The 23,117-nt window shown below is 33.9% G+C and overlaps 3 protein-coding genes and 1 long non-coding RNA gene across 9 annotated transcripts; 2 read left to right on the forward strand and 2 right to left on the reverse strand.

Annotated features, from left to right (window-relative positions):
• The first annotated feature begins 1,993 nt into the window (after positions 1 to 1,993).
• Positions 1,994 to 5,735, forward strand: LOC130509206 (nitrate regulatory gene2 protein-like). Its single transcript, XM_057004942.1, has 4 exons — positions 1,994 to 3,462; positions 3,537 to 3,721; positions 3,804 to 4,027; positions 4,643 to 5,735. Exons 1-4 carry the CDS (start codon positions 2,163 to 2,165, stop codon positions 5,427 to 5,429), a joined length of 2,496 nt encoding a protein of 831 aa, XP_056860922.1. The 5' UTR covers positions 1,994 to 2,162; the 3' UTR covers positions 5,430 to 5,735.
• On the reverse strand, positions 5,608 to 6,910 carry LOC130509207 (uncharacterized). The gene is made up of 2 exons (XR_008943356.1): positions 6,790 to 6,910; positions 5,608 to 6,701 (listed from the first exon to the last, which is right to left on the reverse strand). It is a non-coding gene; the product is annotated as an uncharacterized LOC130509207 (long non-coding RNA).
• Positions 6,911 to 10,417: 3,507 nt separating this feature from the next.
• LOC108845727 (uclacyanin-2) lies at positions 10,418 to 11,505 on the forward strand. Its single transcript, XM_018618893.2, has 2 exons — positions 10,418 to 10,644; positions 10,885 to 11,505. Exons 1-2 carry the CDS (start codon positions 10,470 to 10,472, stop codon positions 11,295 to 11,297), a joined length of 588 nt encoding a protein of 195 aa, XP_018474395.1. The 5' UTR covers positions 10,418 to 10,469; the 3' UTR covers positions 11,298 to 11,505.
• A 792-nt stretch (positions 11,506 to 12,297) lies between these two features.
• Positions 12,298 to 14,531, reverse strand: LOC108846383 (uncharacterized). Of its 6 annotated transcripts, none has more exons than XM_057006641.1 (10): positions 14,348 to 14,531; positions 14,082 to 14,232; positions 13,854 to 13,963; positions 13,688 to 13,756; positions 13,504 to 13,598; positions 13,356 to 13,410; positions 13,043 to 13,224; positions 12,911 to 12,958; positions 12,676 to 12,770; positions 12,298 to 12,562 (listed from the first exon to the last, which is right to left on the reverse strand). In XM_057006641.1, exons 3-10 carry the CDS (start codon positions 13,886 to 13,888, stop codon positions 12,461 to 12,463), a joined length of 681 nt encoding a protein of 226 aa, XP_056862621.1. In that variant the 5' UTR covers positions 13,889 to 13,963; positions 14,082 to 14,232; positions 14,348 to 14,531; the 3' UTR covers positions 12,298 to 12,460. The 6 variants fall into 6 exon arrangements, with proteins under 6 accessions (XP_056862621.1, XP_056862620.1, XP_056862622.1 ...); XM_057006640.1 differs by having other exon boundaries at positions 14,344 to 14,531; XM_057006642.1 differs by having other exon boundaries at positions 13,043 to 13,163; positions 13,356 to 13,420; positions 14,344 to 14,504.
• Between the last annotated feature and the right edge of the window lie 8,586 nt (positions 14,532 to 23,117).

Below are 23,117 nucleotides of genomic sequence, written 5' to 3' on the forward strand. Positions count from 1 at the left end.
ATTTCCTTAATAATACACTGACTAAGAACATCTCTAACGTGAAATTCCATTTTTTTTCTCCAAAATAGAATTGAAGAAAATATATAGTAAAATTGCTCCAACTTAACTTCATGTTTCATTCTATAATAGAATAATGAATAAACAAAAGATAAATTACTCTATTTATGGAATGAGATATGAAGTTGAATTAGATTATTTCTTATTTCAGATTCTATTTCACTCTAAACTTTTTTTAAAAACTAAGTAGGATTAGAGATATCCTAATACTCCAACTTTTGTCTTTCCAAATTTAATAAACTATCAAATATCAACCCAAACCACGTCAAAAGACACAAAGCATCCTTCCTTTGATCTTCGTTCTTGCCATTACTTAAATCAACATCAACCGACACACAATTTTTAATTTAAACTATATGTGTTGCATACATATACGAGCACAAATTTCTTACAAATATTTATTAGTGTATATATTTTATTAAAATATATATACTTATTATTGTATTAAATTTTTTGAAAATACTAATATATTAAAAATATTTTTGATTTTGAAAATTTATACTTTTGTTACCACTTTTGTACACTTATTTTTATTTATATTTTGCTCATTTTTTCCATTTCTTTTTCATTATTTATATTTTCCATTACATATATTTTGCTTATATATACTATTCAAAGATAAACAATAAAAAATTTACTTACAAAAAATAATAGTTGGATCACTACATTTATTGTTAGATTGAAATAAAAATAATATATATTTTTATTAAAATAATATGATTAATATAAGTTCGTTTTATTTTAATATATATTTTTAGATTTTGGATTATTATTATTAATATTAACTTTAATAATTTAGCTAATCAGAAAAATGAAAATTAGTTTTTTTTTTAAATTTTGTTGTTAATTTATGTTTATTCATTAAGGGTATAAATGATATTGATCACTCTAATTTTTTTATTTTAAAATATTTTTAGATTTAGATAATTCTTATCATTACTAATTTTATTTACTTATGTAATAAAAAATAAATTCGTTTTTATTTTGTAGGTAATTTATATATTTATCCTTTAAAAATAAAAAAATATTAATCACTCTAATATTTTTTTAAAATATATTTTTAAAATTTTGATAATTCTTATCATTATTAATTTTAATCAGTTACCTAATCATAAAACTAAAATTCGTTTTTATTTTATGGATAATTTATATGTTTATTCATTGAGGATATAAACAATATTAACCGGTCTAACTTTTAACGTGAGAGATCCGTTGCGAAAAATCACTTCGCAAATAATAGTATAGATAAACAAGATAACAAAAATTACGATTATCGAAAAATTAGATATTATTTTACAAAAATAGATATAAAAAATAATGTGAAGATTGCAATTTTTTAAGAAAACATAGAAAAAGAATGAATTCGATACCATATTTAAAATTGAGTTAAATGAAAGATAGTAAAAAAGAAATACACACTCACACACGTGTATATGTATATATATATATATATATATATATATATATATATGATTGTTTTTATTAGAATAAAAAATATAATATAATTGAAGAGTGCAACTTATTTTGAATTTCTATTTTTTTTCTTCTAGGGTAAATCATATCTAACATTTTTATTTACTCAATTTGATTTGATATTTATTAGTATTTATCTCATTCATTGTAACTGTTACAAATTATTTATAACATGTGTATTTCCAACTATATTCTTTTGTAACCTATAGACTAATATAGTATGCAATAGAAAGAGTTTTATCATGTGTATAATTTTCTAGTGTATTTAAAATTCATAAGCAAAAATGTTATGGAAAAAAACAAAGTAAGACTTAGTCCAGGCTAATGACAGTCACTGATTCGTTATCAGTACTCAGTGGAGAAAATAAGATAAAAAAAAGGAAATTCATAAAGTTTATCTTTCTTCATGCCTTTTCCTTTTTAATTAATAAATGTAGACAAGAAATAGAGGAAAGGTACAGTCCAAAATCCGATCAAGTGGAAAAAGAAACAGCTAAGAAGAACTTTCTCTCCCCCGAACATTTATTTTCCCTGATTCTCTCTCTCTCTATCCAAAATGGCATACCACATGTCGTGACTCCACGCGCCGCCCCGTTTCATAAGAATCCAAAGCCCAACAAACAAAAACAACCATGGGCTGCGCAGCGTCGAAGCTCGACAACGAAGACACCGTCCGCCGCTGCAAAGATCGCCGCCGTCTGATGACGGAATCAGTCCGCGCGCGTCACCAGCTCGCCGCGGCTCACGCCGATTACTGCAGATCGCTACGTCTCACCGGATCCGCTCTCTCCTCTTTCGCCGCCGGCGAGCCACTCGCCGTATCGGACCAGACTCCCGCCGTGTTTCTCCACACTCCGAGCGAACACTCCTCCTCCAGTTACGTACCTCCACGTGTCCCTCCGTCTCCTTCCGTCTACACTCCCAGCGAACACTCTTCCTCCAGTTACATACCTCCACGTGTCCCTCCCTCTCCTTCCGTGGCTAGCTCCAAAAAGCTGCCTCCGATCGTAACGGCTCCCTCTAATCGGAGACGCAAGCAGCAACAGCAGAAGCTGCCTCATATACTGTCGAGCCCTTCGTCAAGCGAGAGATCTAATTTCATGCCGAGTAGTTTCTACCCAACGGCTTACCAGAACTCGACTTACTCCGCTACTCCCTCTCAAGCCTCCTCGGTCTGGAACTGGGAGAACTTCTACCCTCCTTCCCCTCCCGATTCCGACTTCTTTAACCGTAAATCTCAAGAGAGGCAACAACAACATAACCGGTTTAGCGATCAACAAGATTTACATCATAACCGGTTTAGCGATCAACAAGACTTACATCATAACCGGTTTAGCGATACGGAGACTGAGAGATCTGAGCATGATTTCTTCGATTCGACGAGGAAGGAGAAGAAGTTTGATAGGGAGACGGAGAGATCAGCAGGAGCACACTCGAGGAAGCAGAATAAGCAGTTTCAGATCTTGGAGGAGGAAGCTGAGAGAGAGGAAGTGCAGTGTAGCGAATGGGAGGATCACGATCATTACAGTACCACTAGCTCATCTGAAGCCACCGCCCATGATGAGGAGGAGGAGGAGGAAGAGGAGGAGGATATAGAGTCAATCTCACAAGTCGGGACGCGTTCTGACTTTGGATCTTCAGTGAAGACTAGTTCGATGAGACGGCAGCACGCACCAATGGCGCAGGAGTATAGCGTTGGAGGACAAGAGAAGTATGGCAAAGCAGACGACGCGGCAACGAGTTACAGTGGCAGCAGAAGAGGAGGAGATAATGTCTCTGACATGAAGATGGTGGTGAGACACAGAGATTTGAAGGAGATTGTCGATGCCATCAAGGAGAATTTCGACAAGGCCGCTGAGGCCGGAGAACAAGTCTCTCAGATGCTTAATCTTGGCAAGGCTCAGCTCGACCGCAGTTTCAGCCACTTGAAGAGTGAGAGAATCTGCCATATATCTAAAGTTCATTACTTTGGTATCATTTTAATTATAATCTTTTGGTTTTGACAGAAACGGTGATTCATTCGAGTAGCGTATTGAGCAACCTGAGCTCAACCTGGACCTCTAAGCCGCCATTGGAAGTCAAGTACAGGCTTGACACAACCTCACTTGAACAACCGGGAGGTCCCAAGAGTCTTTGTTCAAGTCTTGACCGACTCTTGGCATGGGAAAAGAAACTCTATGAGGAAGTCAAGGTCCTCTGCTTTTTTTTTAATATCCAAATGTGATTTCTCGCAGGTTTTATGTTTTTACTAATTTCTGGATGATATATTGCAGGCTAGAGAAGGGTTTAAGATTGAACACCAAAAGAAGTTGTCAAAACTTCAAAGTCAAGAGTACAAGGGAGATAATGAGACTAAGCTGGACAAGACTAAGGGGTCTATAACTAGGTTACAGTCTCTTATTATCGTTACTTCCCAGGCCGTCACCACTACATCTACTGCCATTGTCCGCCTTCGAGATACTGATCTTGTCCCGCAGCTCGTTGAACTCTGTCACGGGTAATATTTCTTTCTTTATTTCTTTATTTATTTATTATTGTGTATCAATTGATTATCCGATATTGAATGCGCTGTTAGCTGCATTGACTTGTCTGTATCATCATAACTTACTCTATGACGTACGTATCACCATCATCATCGTGTGGACTTGTCAAGTGGGTGAACATTTAATGAAAAAATCCTAGTCTGCAAATCTCATGCTTTTTTGAAGCCATTCTTTAGATTTTTAGATTCCCGGTTAAGATTGGCTGCTTGTTAGAGTGGGATAAAGACTACTAATTCATATATTGCATTTCAGGTTATTATAGCTTAACTTGACAACTAATAAGTAACAGGCTTTGTGTTAAAGATCATGCTTATTAGCTACTATCTAGTTCCGTAGAAATGAAAGATCATCTACCTTAGAGATTCTAGCGTGAAGCATGGTGGTTTGGAACCTGCTTTGAAGGTCCCCACACAAGTTCAAGTGTTGTAGTTGTAGCCTAAGACATTTTTTTGTTAAATTCATGTGAAGAGCCTAAGACTATGCTGTGATAATTGCTTTGGTTCCAGCAGATAGGCCCTTGCTTTGAACATCAGAGTTACACACTAATCTCTGAAATTATGCTTGTGCAGTTTCATGTACATGTGGAAAGCAATGCATCAGTTCCACGAGATTCAGAACAACATCGTACAGCAAGTTCAGGGACTCATTAACAGGTCAGGCAAAGGGGAATCAACATCTGAACTACACCGACAAGCAACACGTGACTTGGAAACAGCCGTGTCTCTATGGCACTCCAGTTTCTGTCGGCTGATTAAATTCCAAAGGGAGTTCATACGTTCGGTTCAAGCCTGGTTCAAGCTGACTCTCCTCCCAGTTTGCCACGACAACAACCCCGGTCACAAAGAGCCAGTAGATGCCTACGCGTTTTGCGATGAGTGGAAGCTCACTCTAGACCGAGTCCCGGACACAGTGGCTTCAGAAGCAATCAAGAGCTTCATCAACGTTGTTCACGTGATATCCGCGAAACAATCAGAGGAGCTAAAGATAAAGAAACGAACAGAATCAGCATCAAAGGAGCTTGAGAAGAAAGCTTCGTCGCTTAGGAACATCGAAAGGAAATACTACCAGTCATACTCCACGGTCGGGTTTGGTCTCCCTGATTCAGGACCAGACAACGGACACGTGCTAGACGCTCGAGACCCGCTCACGGAGAAAAAGTTAGAGCTAGGAGCATGTCAGAGAAGAGTGGAGGAAGAGATGCTGAAACATTCAAAGGCAATAGAAGTGACAAGAGCCATGACTTTGAATAATTTGCAGACGGGTTTGCCAGGTGTGTTCCAAGCTTTAACCAGTTTCTCAGCTCTGTTCACGGAGTCCTTACAAACGGTATGCACTCGCTCATACTCCATCAAATAGCACCACTATATTATTACTATATAGTTGAAGAAGATACAAATACTATATAGTTAAAAGTTTTTGATGAGGTAAAAGGGCTCCCCATGGTTATGTCTCTTATTATTTCGGGCTGGTTGTTTGGATAATGTTTATTTCTGAAGAGGAAATGTATATATTATGGAGTCTATATTTAAAAGAAGTTCTAGGACTTGGCGTTTTGATTTCTATGTATGAAATGTGGATGTTTTTGTTTGTTCATGTAATTCTCAGCTACATGTTCTAAAGAAATTCCAGGACAAGAATAAACAACGTTCTCTTGCTTGTTCATTAGTCGTGTGATATTATATACTGTTAAATAATAATCTAGGGCTTGCCTCGAACTGTATCTTTATGTGTGTGGATGAAACAGGTCTGTGTTGTAAATGTATCAAAGGTGGGTCTGTTTTGTCATCGGATTCCCTGTGAAACATCATTTCTCTTCTTTGCCTGAAGCACATGGTGGTTTCTTCTTGGTAGATTAGAGGTAACAAAAACAGTCGTGGTTAATCATGGCTCAATTTGTAATCTAATATTGAGCAAAGATCATGCCGACTCTTTTAACGAAAACACCGAGATGATATAAGATATAATATACATTTTGCTGGCAAACTGCTAAATAAACTATAGTTTTGGGATTTAAATAGCATAACATGTATGCGATGAATGATTCGTTTTAGATCATAATATCTTTTGCATTTGGGACCACCAAAACATGCATGGCAGTGACCTACCTACCAAAAGAGCTTTCCATGTCCTTAATCTCAGATACAAACAAAAAGGACCTCCTAAGTTACTATGAGAACTAAACCTCCTCCACTCCTGGTCTATTCAAGCCTCTTGAGACATTGCTACAACAATATACATAGGGAGGGAGACAAGGAGACTAAAATGCTAATTCAAATACAAACTCTTGGGAGGAAAAAGAAAGCTTCAGAAAAACTCAGTCTAGAAATTTACCACCAGATTTTGTATCTGCTGATACTAGTGGTGGTCCCATCATTCTCTTGCTATTACTACCGTACCCAACTGGATCCATCGGTCCATGCTTTGGAGGCGGTTCGGTCTCCATTTGTCCCGGTACTTCAGGAGGAATACTACGCTTTATCAATGCCCAGTTCATTTTGAAGGAATGCTGCTTTATCTCCATTGCTCCTCTCTTTGTCCCTAACCTCTTCTTTGGATCTTTCACCAGTAATTCCTGAACCAAGCACCTACATGCGTAGCTATTAGCTGGTGACACAGGGAACTTCAACACTAAACAGAGCAATTAGGGGTTTATATATCAGTGTCTCAAAATCTAATTCCTCCTAAGACAAAGCACATTCGAGATAGAACACAAAACTGAAATGTGAAAACACGATCGGAGTAAGATGAAGATTAATCAAAGAAGCTAGCCTGGGAGGAATCCGAAAGAGAGATAAAAAGAACGTGCTGCGATAGAGTATAAAAGGGGTTGGGGTGTCCAAAACATAAATTTAAAAGAGGTTCCAAAATACATTCGAACATGATTTAAGAGTTGAGCCGATCATAAGCCCAGTTTTGTGCTGTAATAGGCCGTAGAGTAATGGGCATAACTACGGATGGGATAAAAAAAATCAAATCAAACCGAACCAAACCAAATTTTATATCTAAATAATTTGGCTTAATATTTAATCAACCCAAATAGTTCGTTTTGGTTTTAAATCGAACCAAACCGAGAAACCGAAGTATTTTTAGTTAGATTAGTTAAATATATTAATAATATTAAAATTTAATATATATATAATCTAAACAACTAAACAACAATTTATATATTTTATTCATAAAAATAGAATAAACATAACTAAAATTAAAATGAAAGAATATGAATCTCATACATTAACATCAAAAAAAAATGCTTCTTATATTTATGTTAGGTTTGAAGATAATAATATAAAATTATTGAATTAAATCTTCTAAATTTTTATTGTAGTGTTTACCTTTACATGTAACTATGAAAAATATAATAGTTTACTGTCAAATGATGATTTATTTGTATTTTCATAAATTATATTTTTGTAATAAAACCAGACAAAACTAAAAAAAACAATTCTATTAACTCAACAAACACAAAAAACAAATTAAACCGAATCAAACCGAACTAAAATCGAACTAAACACAAACCAAATCAACACAAACCAAATCAAACTAATTCTAGATCTAGATAGACCAAACCGAACCGAATCCAAACCGAACTAAATTCAAACCGAATCCGAAATGTCCACCCCTAGGAATAATCCAAAGTTGATTATGAATAGTTCGATTTGCCTCGACTGTTACCAGGTCAGTCAACTAAACTTTTTCTGTATATTCTTATCTTCTTAATTTGTTATTTTCTTCCCTCTCATTCACTGATGTGGATAGCTCAACAAATATTCAGTGAATTTGTCGTGGTAACTATCTGAAAAAGAATACCACGTTTCTAAAGTGATTTAGGGCCTGACTGGTGTAACCGTAGCGGTTGCGGTTGCGGTTGCGGGAGTTTGCGGGTGCGGGTGGTTGCGGTTTTAAACGTTTTCTAGAGATTTGTACAATTGGTACAACTGTTAGAAATTATTGCGTTTGCGGAACTCTTATGACTGGTAAACTACCAAAGGCAACATCTGTTAAATAATAATTAAACAATATTTACATTTTATGTAATTATAAAAATATTAAAAATCATAATAATATGATAAATATAAAATTTATATTTATAAAATCATATTATTCAATTTTAAAAATTTATAGAAAATATTTTAGTTTTGAATTTTTATAATATAAATTGAAATATAATATGAATACATTTTACAATTTCTATTATTTCAATTGAAATTTTTTTTTGGATATTTTAGTATTATTTTTATTTATTCTGTTTTTAAAAAAAAAAAATTTACCTTCCCGCAACCGCCCGCAACCGCAAACGCTAGCTGGAACCAGCTTTTGATTTTAAGAGGTTCGGAGCGGTTTGAAGCGATTTGTAGCGTTTTCTGTGATTGTTTCGACACGCCAACAACCGCTATAAACCGCAAAAGTTGCGTTTGCGGGTGGTAGCGGGAAAACCAGTCAGCACCTTAGTTGCTAGCTGCACAAAAAAACTTAAATGACAATTCTGTTGATATATACATTGGATTCACCAGATTATCATTTTATAATTTGAAAAATAAAAATATGACAGAATTACATTACGACAGCAAAACATATTTTTATTTATTTAAATAGTTAAGAAAGTGGTTAGTTAAGTAGTTTTAAGAGTTCCAGTAAAAATACGATTTTTCATTAATCATATGCCATATTAGTGGAAATTGTTTGCGAAAAAATCTTATATATAATACAAGTAGAACAATCAAAATAGAGTTTCATAAGGCGATAAGATTTGTAAGTTGTGGAATCTAATATTTTTCGTAATCTACAATAGTATAAATCAGTTTAAAATAGTTAGGATATCCTTTGTTATTTTTGTGGTTTCTCCTTCTTTTTAAATTTGCAGCCAAGGATGAGATGGTAATAACCAAAACATGACACGCTCTGGACCTCCTCTAGAAGCTTACTCTCTAACTCAACAACTATATTTTTGCATTTCATAATCAACCTCCCCTTTTTGAACACCATAATAACTCTATAATGAATCTTTTTTAATCTTCTAAATAATGTTTTTCTTTTCTCGGTCTCCGAGTTAACTTTTGTTTTTGGTCAGAGAATTGATAGGGAATACATAGTGATTGTTTGGTTTTTGATCTATCGCTGACCATTTCGCTTCTACGGTTCCTTTCAGATGGTTTGGTTTCGTATGTTTTCATCTTTTCAGAAAAAGAAACATTCGAATATTGTAAGGATTTGTTTCACCTAACACAACACCTATCTTTTATCATTGACGCATATATTAAAATAGCCTTGGAGCGTGCTAGGCATCTTCACCCTAATACCTAATTCTCATTATTTTTTTCTAGAAGAGTTGGGAAGTCATTTCGAATATTTGTTCTCTTTTCTTCTGTATAACTTCTGACCCAGTCGGACCGAGAAGTAAAAAAAAAAAGAAAAAAACTGACACAGTGGCTTCAAACAAACCTTCCAATAATACAATGATCAGATTCAATACACAAAGGCTTTCCTATCCTTTAAAACGAATATTTTTTAAGGAGTTGCATTGATAGTCTTTCTTCAACGTAGAAGACCCTTTAAGAAGTCTTTGTTCAACGTCCAAACTCCACTCAAACAAACAAAAACCCCATCAAACATTAGTAGAAGGTATACCATAAGCAATTGGCAACTAGACCAAAAAAAAAACTAAAGAGAATACTATATGAATCCATACACTTAAAACAGTTTGTATACCTATATGAATATTTTCTTTATGAAATTCTCCAGAGAAAATATAGCTTAAACTAATTTCTTCATATATCATGTTTAAAGGCATTATATTATATTACTGTAAGCTGACATTTTGCTTAAGTTATAAGGAAATCATGGCATCTACAGATTCTATAACATGTTAATTAACTAAGAAATTCAATGAATTTATCTTGTCAACATAATAAATACAATATTTAAAGTGATAAACATTAGTATTTGCGTTATACATAGAAGCATATTAACAAACCCATCTCAACACACTTTTAGGTAGAAAACATAAAAACCATATAGAAAGAAGCCACTCATTAGGTTGATGTGTACATAAAATTTATATCAAAGAAAGCCACTGAACAATTTCGATTAATTATCTTTTTTAAAAACTTAATTTTGATTAATTATCCATTCCATTATCTTTTAGTTTTGGATATATAAGAACAAATAGTTGGTAGGCATCAAGACAATGCCTTACCAAACAAAAGAAATGAATAAAATAAAAATAGAAATGAAAAAGAGAGGATGAAGTTGTTGAATGATTTGGCGAGGGCGGCGACTTTTCATACAATTCTATTTACTTAATTCCCATAGTCCTCACATACTCTTGTATATAATAACCACCATAACCATTTCTTCTCATCACAATCTTTCCAATTATATTTCTCTTCTTAACAACATATGGCAATTAGTGGTTTGTCAAAGATGGCTGCAACCGCTCTTCTCCTAGTCCTGGCCATTGTCCCAGCTGCACTTGCTGTGACGTACACGGTCGGAGACGCTGCTCAATGGGATAGTGGTGTGGACTACACAGCTTGGGTCAAAGGAAAGACTTTCAGAGTTGGTGACACTCTAGGTATGTTATTATTCAGTCCTGTTGAAATTTATATTTAGGCTCAAACTCAAAGTTTTGTAACTATAAGTATTAAGTTCTAGTTAAAAATCTTTATCTTTAGTTACAAGCTTTTGGCAATAGGTTGGTTACAGCTTACACTTCCAAATAGAGATAACTTACTATGCAAGGAAGCCATTTACTTAGGTGTCCTTTTTTTTTAATGTTCCTTAATTTTTACCTGGATGTTGGTATTAAAAACAGAGTTCAAGTATGGCCCTTCACACTCAGTGAACGAAGTGAACAAAGCAGGTTATGATAGCTGTGGAGGCACAGCGATCGATACTCATTCTGGTGGAGACACCACGATTGATCTCGACAAAGTAGGTCCACGGTACTTCTACTGTCCGACAATTGGTCACTGTCAAGGTGGCATGAAGCTAGCAGTTACGGTCGTAGCCGCCTCTTCCGGAACTCCAGCCGCCCCCACGCCGCCGTCTACAACTCCCGGAACTCCTTCCACACCGGGCTCAACGCCGGATGCCGGAACTCCAGGTACACCGGCTTCAGGGTCAACTTCTCCTCCACCACCGAAGGCAAGTGGTGCCTCAAAGGGAATGATGAGTTACGTTTTGGTCGGAGTCTCGATGGTTTTGGGTTATGGTTTGTGGATGTGAATGGTTTAGAGAGCCAGGGTGGAGTCAGTGCTTTGCTTTTGATCTGTACTTTGTTTTGGGTGTAACTCTGTAAGAGAATTTGAGTGTGTTTCCCACGCCATCACCTCTTATAGTTAGAGTTTTATTATTTGGCGTTATCAGTTTATCATTATCACATTCACTTCTTTTTTATTGTTGTAATAAAATTATTATTAATTTCCATTTCCTTTTTCCACCGTGTAGAACCATTTCATCATTCTTTATCATATGTCCTCTTAACTTATAGGTTTTGGACTCACATGGACAGCTCTTCTCCGCCATCCGCTGTGTTTAATACTATTACGTTGTCAATATGAAACGCGTAATAGCTGAATCAACAACTATGACAAACTACTAATTCCTAAAAGAAATTATTGTTTAACAATGTTTAATATAGTGGTGATTGATCTGTTGTGTAAAGCATTACCCATTGATCTGTTAGTGTAAAGCTTTACCCATTGGATTACTTATAGAGATAACATGCGATGCACTCATAATCGGAAGAAAAGGCAAAATAATAACATTATATATTATACAAATTAAAAGATGGTCTTATTGATAATCATGATGATGGTTCCATTTGCATAAGTAAATGATAGGGTAAATGCTAAATTAACAGATAGAAGTATTCCAATAATTAAAAAATTGTTAATTTATTTTATTGAAATAGTTTTTAGTCTCCAAAATTTCAGAGCCAACCATGAAACTCATTAGCAAACCAACACCAGCACCAGCAAGATCTCGACCACCAAATAGCTCATTAGTCCTCTAGATGCAGCACTTGATGGCAATCTGGTTGACCCTGAATCGGCTTCGTGTGTTACTCAAACAACTTTCTCAAACTCAAAATATGTGATCTGATAGCTCAACTTTGTTATCTCTATAAGCAATCCAATGGGTAAAGCTTTACACAAACAGATCAAGTGTAGCCGCCACCATAAGAATCCTCCTTTTTACTGTGGAGACTGCTTTTGGATTTGGGGATAAACCAAATGTTTTATTACCACCACACATCAATTAACAAACAGTTACTAAAAAACCTCAACCTTGTTAGGAAACAAACCCATTATTTTTTTTTCTAACTACACACTCCCTTTTAACCACAACCAATTTGAGATTCATATTCCCAACCTCCCCTCCACACACTATTGAGAGAGAAGAGCGTAGGAGGGCAAGTCTTCAAGATGCGTTATATCTTCCAGCATCAGCTCTCTCTCCAGCTGTCTCCTTGTTGATTTCATCACCGTCTGTGTCATCCATATACAACGTTACCAACTAAGCTATGTACTATAACCCCCAAAAAAACACACTATCTCAGTTGTAAACACAATGCATAGATATCTTTTAGAGAAGTGCTTACGTTGAATTCCATGTATGAGGCACGCATTGAAAGCCACTGCTGATCCATTAGCTTGAATGCAATGCAATAAAGAATGTCAAAGGCTGATTCGTTCTCTGCTTACACCGACACACTTATCTGAATCAGTGTCAAAATCCAATCAAAGCATCTCCGTTTGCAGTTTCAGTGAATCGTTATGGGGGAAAAGCAAACAGCATTGTTGAATGAAACGGAACAGCATTGCGTGAGAGCTTACCAGAAAGGAACTTGAGAAAAGTTGCCCCAACAATTGTTCGAGGTTTTACTGTAAAATATTCAAAGGATATATGGTTAGTATCTATTACAATCACAGTAGGTAAGTAGATTCTTGTTGTGGCCATATATATACCTGCTTCAAGGTCAAGCATTTGAATGAGCATGAATGTTATATTGATACCAGCAACAGCAAAGGGATATTCCCATACGGACCTTTCCCCAACCTGCTTTCTCAAAAGGTCCTGGAAGGTTTTCTGCAGCATATGGACATGCGTTGTTTTAAAACTAGGCGAGGAAACCGTGAAACAAGCCCCACTACATGGAGCAAAGATTATATTATATGTGATGGCACAAATAGATACATATAAATAATATTGTGCAAGGAAAGTGAAAGTTATTAAGCAAAAGAAATTCATTCTTCTCTGAACCATTTACAAAGAGAATACCTGAAAGTTTCTAGCGAAGTAGAGCAAGTTTTCAAGAGATATGAAACCACCACCCCTGAAAGATGCTGCACCGTAAGTCAAAGAGGATGATGGGAAGCAACAAATATACATACCAACAAAAAAGTGGCGAGGAAAGTCAGTATTGTACCTAAAGTCTGTAGACGGATCTTTGCCCTGCCAACCCATCTCTTTCCACTGCTCAGATACCAACCCATGAAGCTCTTCTTCAGGAAAGGCTCAGAGCTTCCTAAGGAGCAAAAAAAAAAAAAAGTAATTATAAAAGCTGTTACATCTGGACTTATGATGCCAACCATGCAACTAGAGTATCCTACCTGATGCAGAGGTATTGTGGTGTGATAAGGTACATCAATACGGTTCTGCAACCTCTGCAAGCATTCCTCCTGCAAGAAGTGATTAGCAAGTTGGATACACTTTACTACTAGCCAATTGCAAATCCAGAATTAAAAAAAAAAAAAAAAGAGTGGAGAAAAGAGAAACCAGAGGAGGTGAGAGATCAAAGGTAGAATGTGCATCACTGTCTCTTCGCTGAGCACAGACGCAAGAAAGACCACGGCCTAACCAAGCTGCTGATCCAGGTACACCCTCAGCTATTAATTAACAAACACACAAAGGATTACTAGCTGAGTCTCTACTAAAACATCTTTTAGCTTAGATAAAAATCGAGTATATCAGAAACAAAGAGAGAGTCAGTGAAGAGAGAGTTACGAGAAGAGGAGGAACTGTAAAGGGTTCCACGTTCGAGACCCTGAGAAATCCGCCTCACGGCTACGAACGAGCCTTCTCTATCATCCATCCTCTCTACCGCTATTTTTTTACCTCATCATCATCCTCCTCCTCCCATGCCACAATCAAATCTCTGTTCACATCAAAAATGGAAAGAAGAGTTCAATCGCCGTCGACAAGGAGAAATTCAAATAATCGACCTCGAAAACCAGTTCCACAGTCCTTAAGAGAGGCAGAGTCTTACGCACAACGAATGGTTTCACGATCTACTGAGTGACGCCGCCGTTTTGAGTGATGATCGAACAATCAAGCGGAAGAAAGCAAATTTATACTCCGAATAAATTTCTGGCGCCTCTTTCTAATAATAAAAAACAAAAAAAATATATATATATTTATAGTTACGTCATTGTAAGCGACGGGCTGAGATGGGCCAGGCCGTTGGAGAACAGGTGGCAGTTAGGTTGGTGGACCCCGCGCATCTACTCCAGTCTCCATCAGTCTTGTCAGTCAGCTGTCACAACAAGACTCATACCGAAGAGTTTATAACATTCTAAGTCACTTTACGTCTTTTTATTACATGTGAGGTCACAAGTTGCTACTAAGGTAGTTTCGGATGGTTGAATACACAATTGCCCTCTCTTTTCTTAACTAGTTGTGGGTATATAGGTAATTGACCATTTAATTGCTGTTTAGGATGTTTGAAATTTGAAAATAGGTTTGGTCCCACTTGTAGTCTCCGAAAAGAAGGAGATGAAACTTTTGTTTTCACAGTTTATTTATTAATTGGAGAAAACTAAAAAAAAAAACTGATTTAATAATTTTTTTTCATCAGTTTTGGTAAAACAGAGAGAGAAGATGTAGGAATCTTCGACGGACGACGGTTTAGAAAATGATAGAGTAGATTTTCCGGCAGACAACGATTTTGATGACGGAGGATGAAGTAGATAAGGGTAACGGCGCGAAAAAGCGGGCTGAGAGGCGAAAAGATAAAGGCAATTTTTGTGTAGTTATTGGGGTTCCTTCTGCGATTTTGATTCTGGGTTTGCTTCCATGAAATCGCATACTTTCCGAGTAGCTTCTAGTGGCTAGGGTTTCGATTTGGGGTGAGATATAGGGTTTCATGGATTATGGTAACGATTTTTTGTTTTGGGTTCTGATTCTGCGGATTAGGTTTTGATTTGGGGTCACATGTTCTGTTTTGGGACTGAAGAAGCTGAATTTTTTTTGGTTTGTGTGTGTTATAGGGAAGGCGAAAGCAGAGGAGGGAGTCATGAACAAGAGATTACTGCAACGTTTGTTCGTGACAGACCGATGAGACGACGAGCTGAATCTTCGAAGCTATGTCTGTGAGAAGCTCCCACAACACATAGAGTTGGTTTTAGCGGAGGTGAAAAAGGCTGAGCATGATCCTCAGGTAGCTATTTGTACACTTGTACGAACGTTTAAAGTTATGCACATTACATTTGATGTACATGTGTACAACAAGAATGCATGTGTACATGTACTTTGCATACTATGTTTATATGGTTTGCGGTTGAGATGTGTATTGATTTTGTTTTGGTTACCGTGTTTCTATGTTTATAGCTGAGTGTGCAATCTATATGAAGTGTGGAGAGGACAAAGAGGATGGCTGGGGAGAAATTTGATAGTGAGATTTTTGATTGTAAAGTTGCCAACATGGTTGAGCTTCTGAAGGCAATGCACAAATTCATAAAACATAAATGGAGAAGTGATGATGCATTTAAACATATGTACATGTGCACAAGCAAGTGTGTACATGTGTACAAGAGCAAATGTGTACATGGGAACAACACCGAGTATACATCATATAATTTTCATACATTTGCAAATTTAAGTATTTGTAAGGTTTGTATTGTCAATGTGTACACATGTATTTCATTGTCCACATGTACAAATCATACATACCGACTCATAATGTACACATGGACATTGTGACAATTCTCAAAAATGTACAAAGGCGTCTCTAACAATGTACAAAAGTGTCCTTACAATAGCAAGTTTGGTATGTTCATGGACATTGTGACAATTCTCATACATACCGATTCATAATGTACACATGGACATTGAAGATTCTTTTTACTAGTTTGGTATGTTCATGAAAGTGGAACTATTTGCAATAAAAATGTATCAAAGCTGTTCAATTTTAGTGAAATTCTCAGTTTGGTATGTTCATGAACACATGGACATTGTGACAATTCTCAGTTTCATAATGTACACATGGACATTGTGACAACATGGACATTGTGACAATTCTCAGTTTCATAATGTACACATGGACATTGTGACAATTCTCAAAAATGTACAGAGGTGTCTCTAAAAATGTACAAAAGTGTCCTTACGATAGCAAGTTTGGTATGTTCATGGACATTGTGACAATTCTCATACATACCGATTCATAATGTACACATGGATATTGAAGATTCTTTTTATTAGTTTGGAATGTTCATGAAAGTGGAACTATTTGCAATAAAAATGTATCAAAGCTGTTCAATTTTAGTGAAATTCTCAGTTTTTGAGGTTTCAACTTGCTTGAGAATGGTTCATATTGCTAGAGGTGTCATGACTCTGTGAAAAAACTTAATGGAGGTTATGTTATATTTGGCAAATAATCTTGTAACTTAATTGACTATGTGTACATGGACATTTTTGACAAAAATGGTGTACATGAACTTTAGTATACATGAGGATATATAAAATTATGTACATGAAGAGACAGAAAACATGTGTACATGTGGATAGTAATTTGTACATCTTGTTAATTTTATTAAGAGTACCGTTTGTCTATTTTGCACACATGAACTAGCTAGGAGGCGCAACCAACAATTTTGAGGCAGAATTAAGGGGAAATATGCATCATTTGGAAGTTATAGGGTCGAAAACTAAGTTTTAAAAAAAACAGGGACCAAAAGTGAAAATTATTGAGAAGCTGGCTCTTGAGAACGAGAAGTAGATCTATTGAAGCGTGAAACTTGAACTGCGGATTCGGTGATGTCAAACACATGATTCAATCTTCAGTTCTGATTAGGATGAATCGACTGCTTGAGAAGAACTCATCAACTCGATTTGATGGGCTCGATCTCAATTCAAAGATTTCTTTTTGAAGACAACGTAGGGAGGATCTGTGGGTGGCTCATCACGGCGAGACGCGACCAGAGGAGCCACAAGATGATGGCGAAGCGGCAAGCAGAGCACCAGTGTCCCATGAACGAACAACACCAGTGTCCAATGCACCGGCGGCAAGCATAACACAATATTTTGTAATTCAAGCAAGGGCATACCAGGGCAAACGGGAAAAATCTGTGACATTGTTTCCTTGTCGATCGCAAAATTTCAACGAGAGTCACCAGAGAGTTAATGTCCAATGGTTGGGATTTTTTTATTTTATCATGACAAAAAAACAGCTGATGAAGATAGTGATATCTTCAAAAAATAGGATGAATCTGGGCCATTCGTATTAAAGGTACAACATAAAATGAGAGAGATATGTTTTGTCATAGTGTACTAAAATTAATCTTGTCCGTCGAATAGGAGGAAAGATGTGTGGCTGAGGTTAATTCCCGCTTATTCTCTAGTTAGGTCAATAAGTTTTAATGATACGGTTAGTATATTTTAGTTAGGATTTAAGTGGATTCAATAGATTGTTAGAAGAAAGTGTCTGTGTAGTAATAAGTGACCTTTTATGATATTAAAAGATGAAAAGTGACTCTGAATGTAATTGTTTCTTTATTAAAAGGAATAAAATGAAAGAGTCCTTGTTGACATGGCACTGCTAACCTAACCGCACAGACCCTCTTCCCTTCTTCTTCCTCGACGAAACATCAATTTGATTTTCTAGCTTTAATATTTAGCCCTCGATCCATCTCCACTTCCAGATTTCATTCCGCGATTGTTTGAATTTTTCTGTTCATCCGATGTACGATGAACGGAGGTCCTGGTTTCAGTTACGCACCTCCGTCAATAACCTCCTTTCCTTCGATCAGCTTCTTGATTGTGTTTTTCCATCATTGGGTTTTCGATTACTGATTCGAAATTTTCAAACTTTTGCAGATAATTAATGCTCCGGTCACGAGAGCATTCGTCATCACGAGCGCCCTCTTCACTGTCTTCTTGGGGATCCGTGGTGGAGGAGGTTTCTTCCAAGCTCGCCTTGTTTATTACAAACTTCTAATAAACTGTTGAATGAGGACGTGAGTATATTTTAATTTTAGAATCCGTATACCATTCAGAATGCTTCGAAATATTCCCTAAAAATATTAACAATATAAATACTAAAACACCTAAATGTGTTTTCCTATCTACATTATCTACATTATTAAATTTGAAGTGCCAATATGAATTAAAACTTGAAATAACATTTTAATCAAATCTAATGTCATTTTCACTCATAAATATAATTAATTTTAATAAATAAATTTACAAAACATGATAAATATGAGTTTCTTTATAAATCATAGGTATTACATTAAATTATCTAATATTTAGGTAATTTAAAAGATTGCAATTTTTCAATTATTTAATACTTAACAAAAACGAAGATTGAAAAATATACATCACATTGTGCTTAGACTTATAAAAATAATACACTCTAAATGGCTGTCAAACGAGACACCACATACAGAACGATACACAGACAGAACGATGTAACTGTATAAATAATCACAGAGGTATTATCTTCATTTGTTTTTCTAATCAGTTTGGTTTTTAGTCTGGACTTTTGAACGATTTTACTTACATACATCCATTTTCAAATAGAAACTTAAATTTAACAAAATTACTTATTTTATCTTATTTTTACATTTAATTAAATTAAAAATAATCAAGTTAAAAGTTTCTAAATTTTAACAAATTTTATTGTTAAATATAATATAATTTTAAATTTTATTTCTGTGCATATGAAGTTAAAAATACCATAAAATCAAATCTATTCTATTAATTCTCTAGCATGACCAGTTGATAAAAGTTGTGTCCACTATTTATTTTTATTTATTTAATGAACCATTTATTTTATAATTGTCATTTAAATATTCAAACTGCCGTATTTATAACTTCTTCCCTCTTTACTTCTAATCCTAATTATCGCAGCCAACTTTTTGATGTCACGTATGCAACTTCCTCTTCCCTCTTTACTTCTAATCCTAATTTTCGCAGCCAACTTCTTGATGTCACGTATGCAACTTCCTCCCTCCGTATAATTATAACTTTCTCCCTCTTTTAATAACTGTCATTTATTTTATGACATCAGTTGCATATTTACCTAACAAAGCGCTACTTAATCATATTCTTGATGTTTGATGCAACAATATGCAACTTTCAATCATATTAATGATTGATATACTTTTATTTATATTCTTTATATATATATATATATATATAATATATATATATATATATATATATATATATTACTATAAGTAGTTTTATATTTGACTATGATCTATTGATAAATATTGATAAATATTGATTAATGATCGATACACTCTTATTTATATTCTTTATATATATAGATATATTACAATAAGTAGTTTTATATTTGACTATGATCTATTGATAAATGTTATGTTCAATTATGTATTTTATTTATTTAAAAAACTATTCTATCAAACTAAATTAATATTAAATACAAATATGATTACCGAAACACTCAAATACAAAAATTAAAATCTTTAACTTAATTTAAAACAAAAAAAATATATCCGCTCTTTTTAAAGGCACGTCAGAATCTAGGATCCCAGAATCTTCTTCTATTAAAACACAAGTATGATTGATAAAATGTTGTATCCAATTATTATTCTTTTTGTTTAAAAGTTTTTTTATTATTTCACTAATATTTAATTAACCTCTATCTTAATTCCATGATTTTTGGACTCATTTCCCCAATAATTATTAGTCAACAGTTCTATTTTAGTTCTAGGAAAACCCTTTTTTGATTGTGTTTTGATATTTACACTTGATAATACCATAGGCAAATAGAATACATATATTAGTTCACGGTTTATGTCAGATTACTTTCTTTTGACTAAGGTTCTACTACATTTATTGTATTATTTTGTAAGTATATTTTCCAAAAAAAATTGTTCGGATTTCGATGTTTGTTGGGTTTGATATTGATTTTCGGATATAACACTTTAAAAACTGTTCGAGTATATATGTAGATCATGTCTACAGAATATGTACTGGACGACTTTACGGGTCACCGGACTTTGGATCGAGTGAACCGCAAGTTAATAAATAAATTAGTTAATTTTACTATAAACCAAAGTTAAATATTATATAAACTTTTTATAAAACATGAAATAATAGTTTGGATATGTACATATTTTATATTTGAAAAACATTTAGAAAATACTTAACTTTAGCTTCTATATGTTATTATTTCCATTTGACATACAAAAATAGTTTAGATTATTTATTTATTTTTAACAAGTTAAGATTTATGACATACAAAAATATCAAAATTTAAAAATTCATAAATATTTATCTATTAGTTTAACCAGTGCTTTAACCAGGTTCCAGATTTTAGTGATTTTTTGGGGGTTTTTAAATATTGGTATTTCACAAAACCTAAACTTGATTTATCTTGAGTCATCGGATTTACCGGTTCAACTGCAGGTCCGGATCGAGTTTCAAAACACCGAGGATGGAACTTTGATTTTTGGATCGATTCCGATTCGGGTTTTTTGGGTACAAATATTCTTGACTAATTATGTTGGGTAATTACTAAGAAAAAATTATATGTTGCAAACTTTAGGAATAAAGTTTAAAAATAATATGAGAAATATATATGGACAAGTGTATAGCTATGCAACTTGGCATATTTAATATAGTTACCAAAATTAAATTAAATTAAATTAATAATTAATAATGTATTAAAATATATTAAAAATAAAATATAAAATTAATTTAAAAAAATAAAACAAAAATATACCCGCCCTTTAAAGGGCGGGTCAAAATCTAGTTTCTATTAAAATCCAACATAATTGGGACGAGACGAATGAAACCTTGGTTGAATATTTATGTATAATTCTTTGAGCTATGCTTAGAGATACATATCCAGTTTTGTATAGCATCTCCAACCATCAATTATTCCCATATTTTTCAAAGAGGGTGAACAGTACATCCAAATATAAGGAGTACTATTCATTTTTTATAAAGCTATTCATTTTTATTTTTGTCTCTATGTATTCTACAAATGCATGAAAACTGTTTATATACAATAGAATCTCTATAAATTAATAAATATTATAAACTAATAAATTTCACCGATCCTACGTTGAACCAGTGTAAAATTTGAACAAAAAATTAACATAATTTGATAAAATTATGAGATAAGAATTTTTAAACCTTATGTAAATATATGGTCTCAATATAAACATAGTTCAATTTTCATAGTGAAATTTATCTTTATTATTTTTTAATCTCTCTTAATATACTAATTTTATTTTTTTTAAATGAATTCATATTTACCGTATACCTCAAATAATCAAATAATAACAATAAAAAAACTAAATATCTGAACTCGACCGAATCTGAACTAAAAATACCCGAACTCGATCCGAAATACATAAATTCCCGAACCGGTTTTCTAGCCTTATACCAAAATACCAAATCTGAACCCGAGCGCACACCCCTAGCTTTTAGAATAATTCTAAATATAACACCAAATTTAATGTTTTATTTCATTTTTATATAATCATAACACTACATTTACATAATATGTTTATAATTCTTCTTTTAAATTTAATAGTTTTAATCCTTTATAATGATAATTATTATCTTGCAGTTTCTTTCTAATCATTTTGGAATCATCTATCTTATTAAAGTAGAAGTACTTTAAGCTTTTATTTGGTAATAGGGATAGAAATCTTTAAAAAAATTAAATTTTGTTTGGTAACAAAGATAGTATAGAATTTTGGCTTTTCCTTATTTAAATGATAAATTTAAGTATTTAATGTATTTTTCTAATTCAAATAATAGATTTCTTTAATATAATGAATCTTAACCAAAATAAATTTTCTTATATATTTTTTGTTAACATTTAATATTTTAATATTTATTAATAAAAATAATAAAATAAAAATCACACATCAAAATCAATTTATATATCATATAAACAAAATATAAAATATTTTATTTAAAAATTGTTAGTATAACACTTTTATAATATAAGTCCAATTAGTTATAAATATTAGATTTTATATGATACACTGTGATATAATAGACGATTAAAATCACATAATATAATTATTTAAAGTAATAAATAAAAAAATTGTTTTAAAATGTTGATACACTAAAAATGAATCCTTGCTACTGCCAAGTTAAGAGTTGCAATTGTAGTACTTGAGATTCAAATCCAGAGGACCAGTCTATACTCTAGTTCTATGAGTTCCGAAATCAAGTTTAGAAGAAGATAATAATTTGGTTGAAAGAGACGATAGTTAACAAGCAAATAAACACGAGATTGATTCAATTAAACAAGAGCTAGCCTAGGGTATTTCATTGGGTGTTGAATTGGAGCCAAACAATTATTCAAGCGCGATGAAGAGCTTTCTAGAACTCGGATCACTCAGCTGGAACACTCCTCTGTCGTGGCAGTGATCGCTTTGCAGATCGATCTCACCACCTAACTGTCCTTGGGATGAGGATCGATTGCAAGCTTTAGAGAACAGGTCCGATCAGTTCACTTACCACCTTAATATCTACTTTCGCTGATTAGGGATACTAAGCTCATTCAATACATGTCAAGTTATCTCCTAAGCGGTTAACTAGGCAATGAACTAGTGATCTAAAATCAAGTGATCAGGTTAATGAAAGCAGTAAGAACAGTATGAATGAAGAACAGTTATGGATCGCTTATCTATGTTTAGCTCATGTCTCAACACCCTAAAAACCCTAGGCGAGCAAAGCTACTACTCGATCATGATGTAGATAAACAAAGACATAAATCCTAAATAAAATTGCATAAGAACAGAGTATGAAACAATAGGGTTCAGATGATCT

Source organism: Raphanus sativus, chromosome 3 (genome assembly GCF_000801105.2).
Source record: "Raphanus sativus cultivar WK10039 chromosome 3, ASM80110v3, whole genome shotgun sequence".
Lineage (NCBI taxonomy): Eukaryota > Viridiplantae > Streptophyta > Magnoliopsida > Brassicales > Brassicaceae > Raphanus > Raphanus sativus.

Bases quoted from the DNA above. Each gene is read 5' to 3' on its own strand.
- LOC130509206 (XM_057004942.1), top strand. From the start codon at position 2,163: ATGGGCTGCGCAGCGTCGAAGCTCGACAACGAAGACACCGTCCGCCGC. The intron at 3,722-3,803 runs GTCCTCTGCTTT...GATATATTGCAG, and splicing joins AACTCTATGAGGAAGTCAAG to GCTAGAGAAGGGTTTAAGAT. The intron at 4,028-4,642 runs GTAATATTTCTT...ATGCTTGTGCAG, and splicing joins CTCGTTGAACTCTGTCACGG to TTTCATGTACATGTGGAAAG.
- LOC108845727 (XM_018618893.2), top strand. From the start codon at position 10,470: ATGGCAATTAGTGGTTTGTCAAAGATGGCTGCAACCGCTCTTCTCCTA. The intron at 10,645-10,884 runs GTATGTTATTAT...TATTAAAAACAG, and splicing joins CAGAGTTGGTGACACTCTAG to AGTTCAAGTATGGCCCTTCA.
- LOC108846383 (XM_057006641.1), bottom strand. From the start codon at position 13,888: ATGCACATTCTACCTTTGATCTCTCACCTCCTCTG. The intron at 13,599-13,687 runs GTAGGATACTCT...CTCCTTAGGAAG, and splicing joins CCACAATACCTCTGCATCAG to CTCTGAGCCTTTCCTGAAGA. The intron at 13,225-13,355 runs GTATTCTCTTTG...TGCTCCATGTAG, and splicing joins ACTTCGCTAGAAACTTTCAG to TGGGGCTTGTTTCACGGTTT.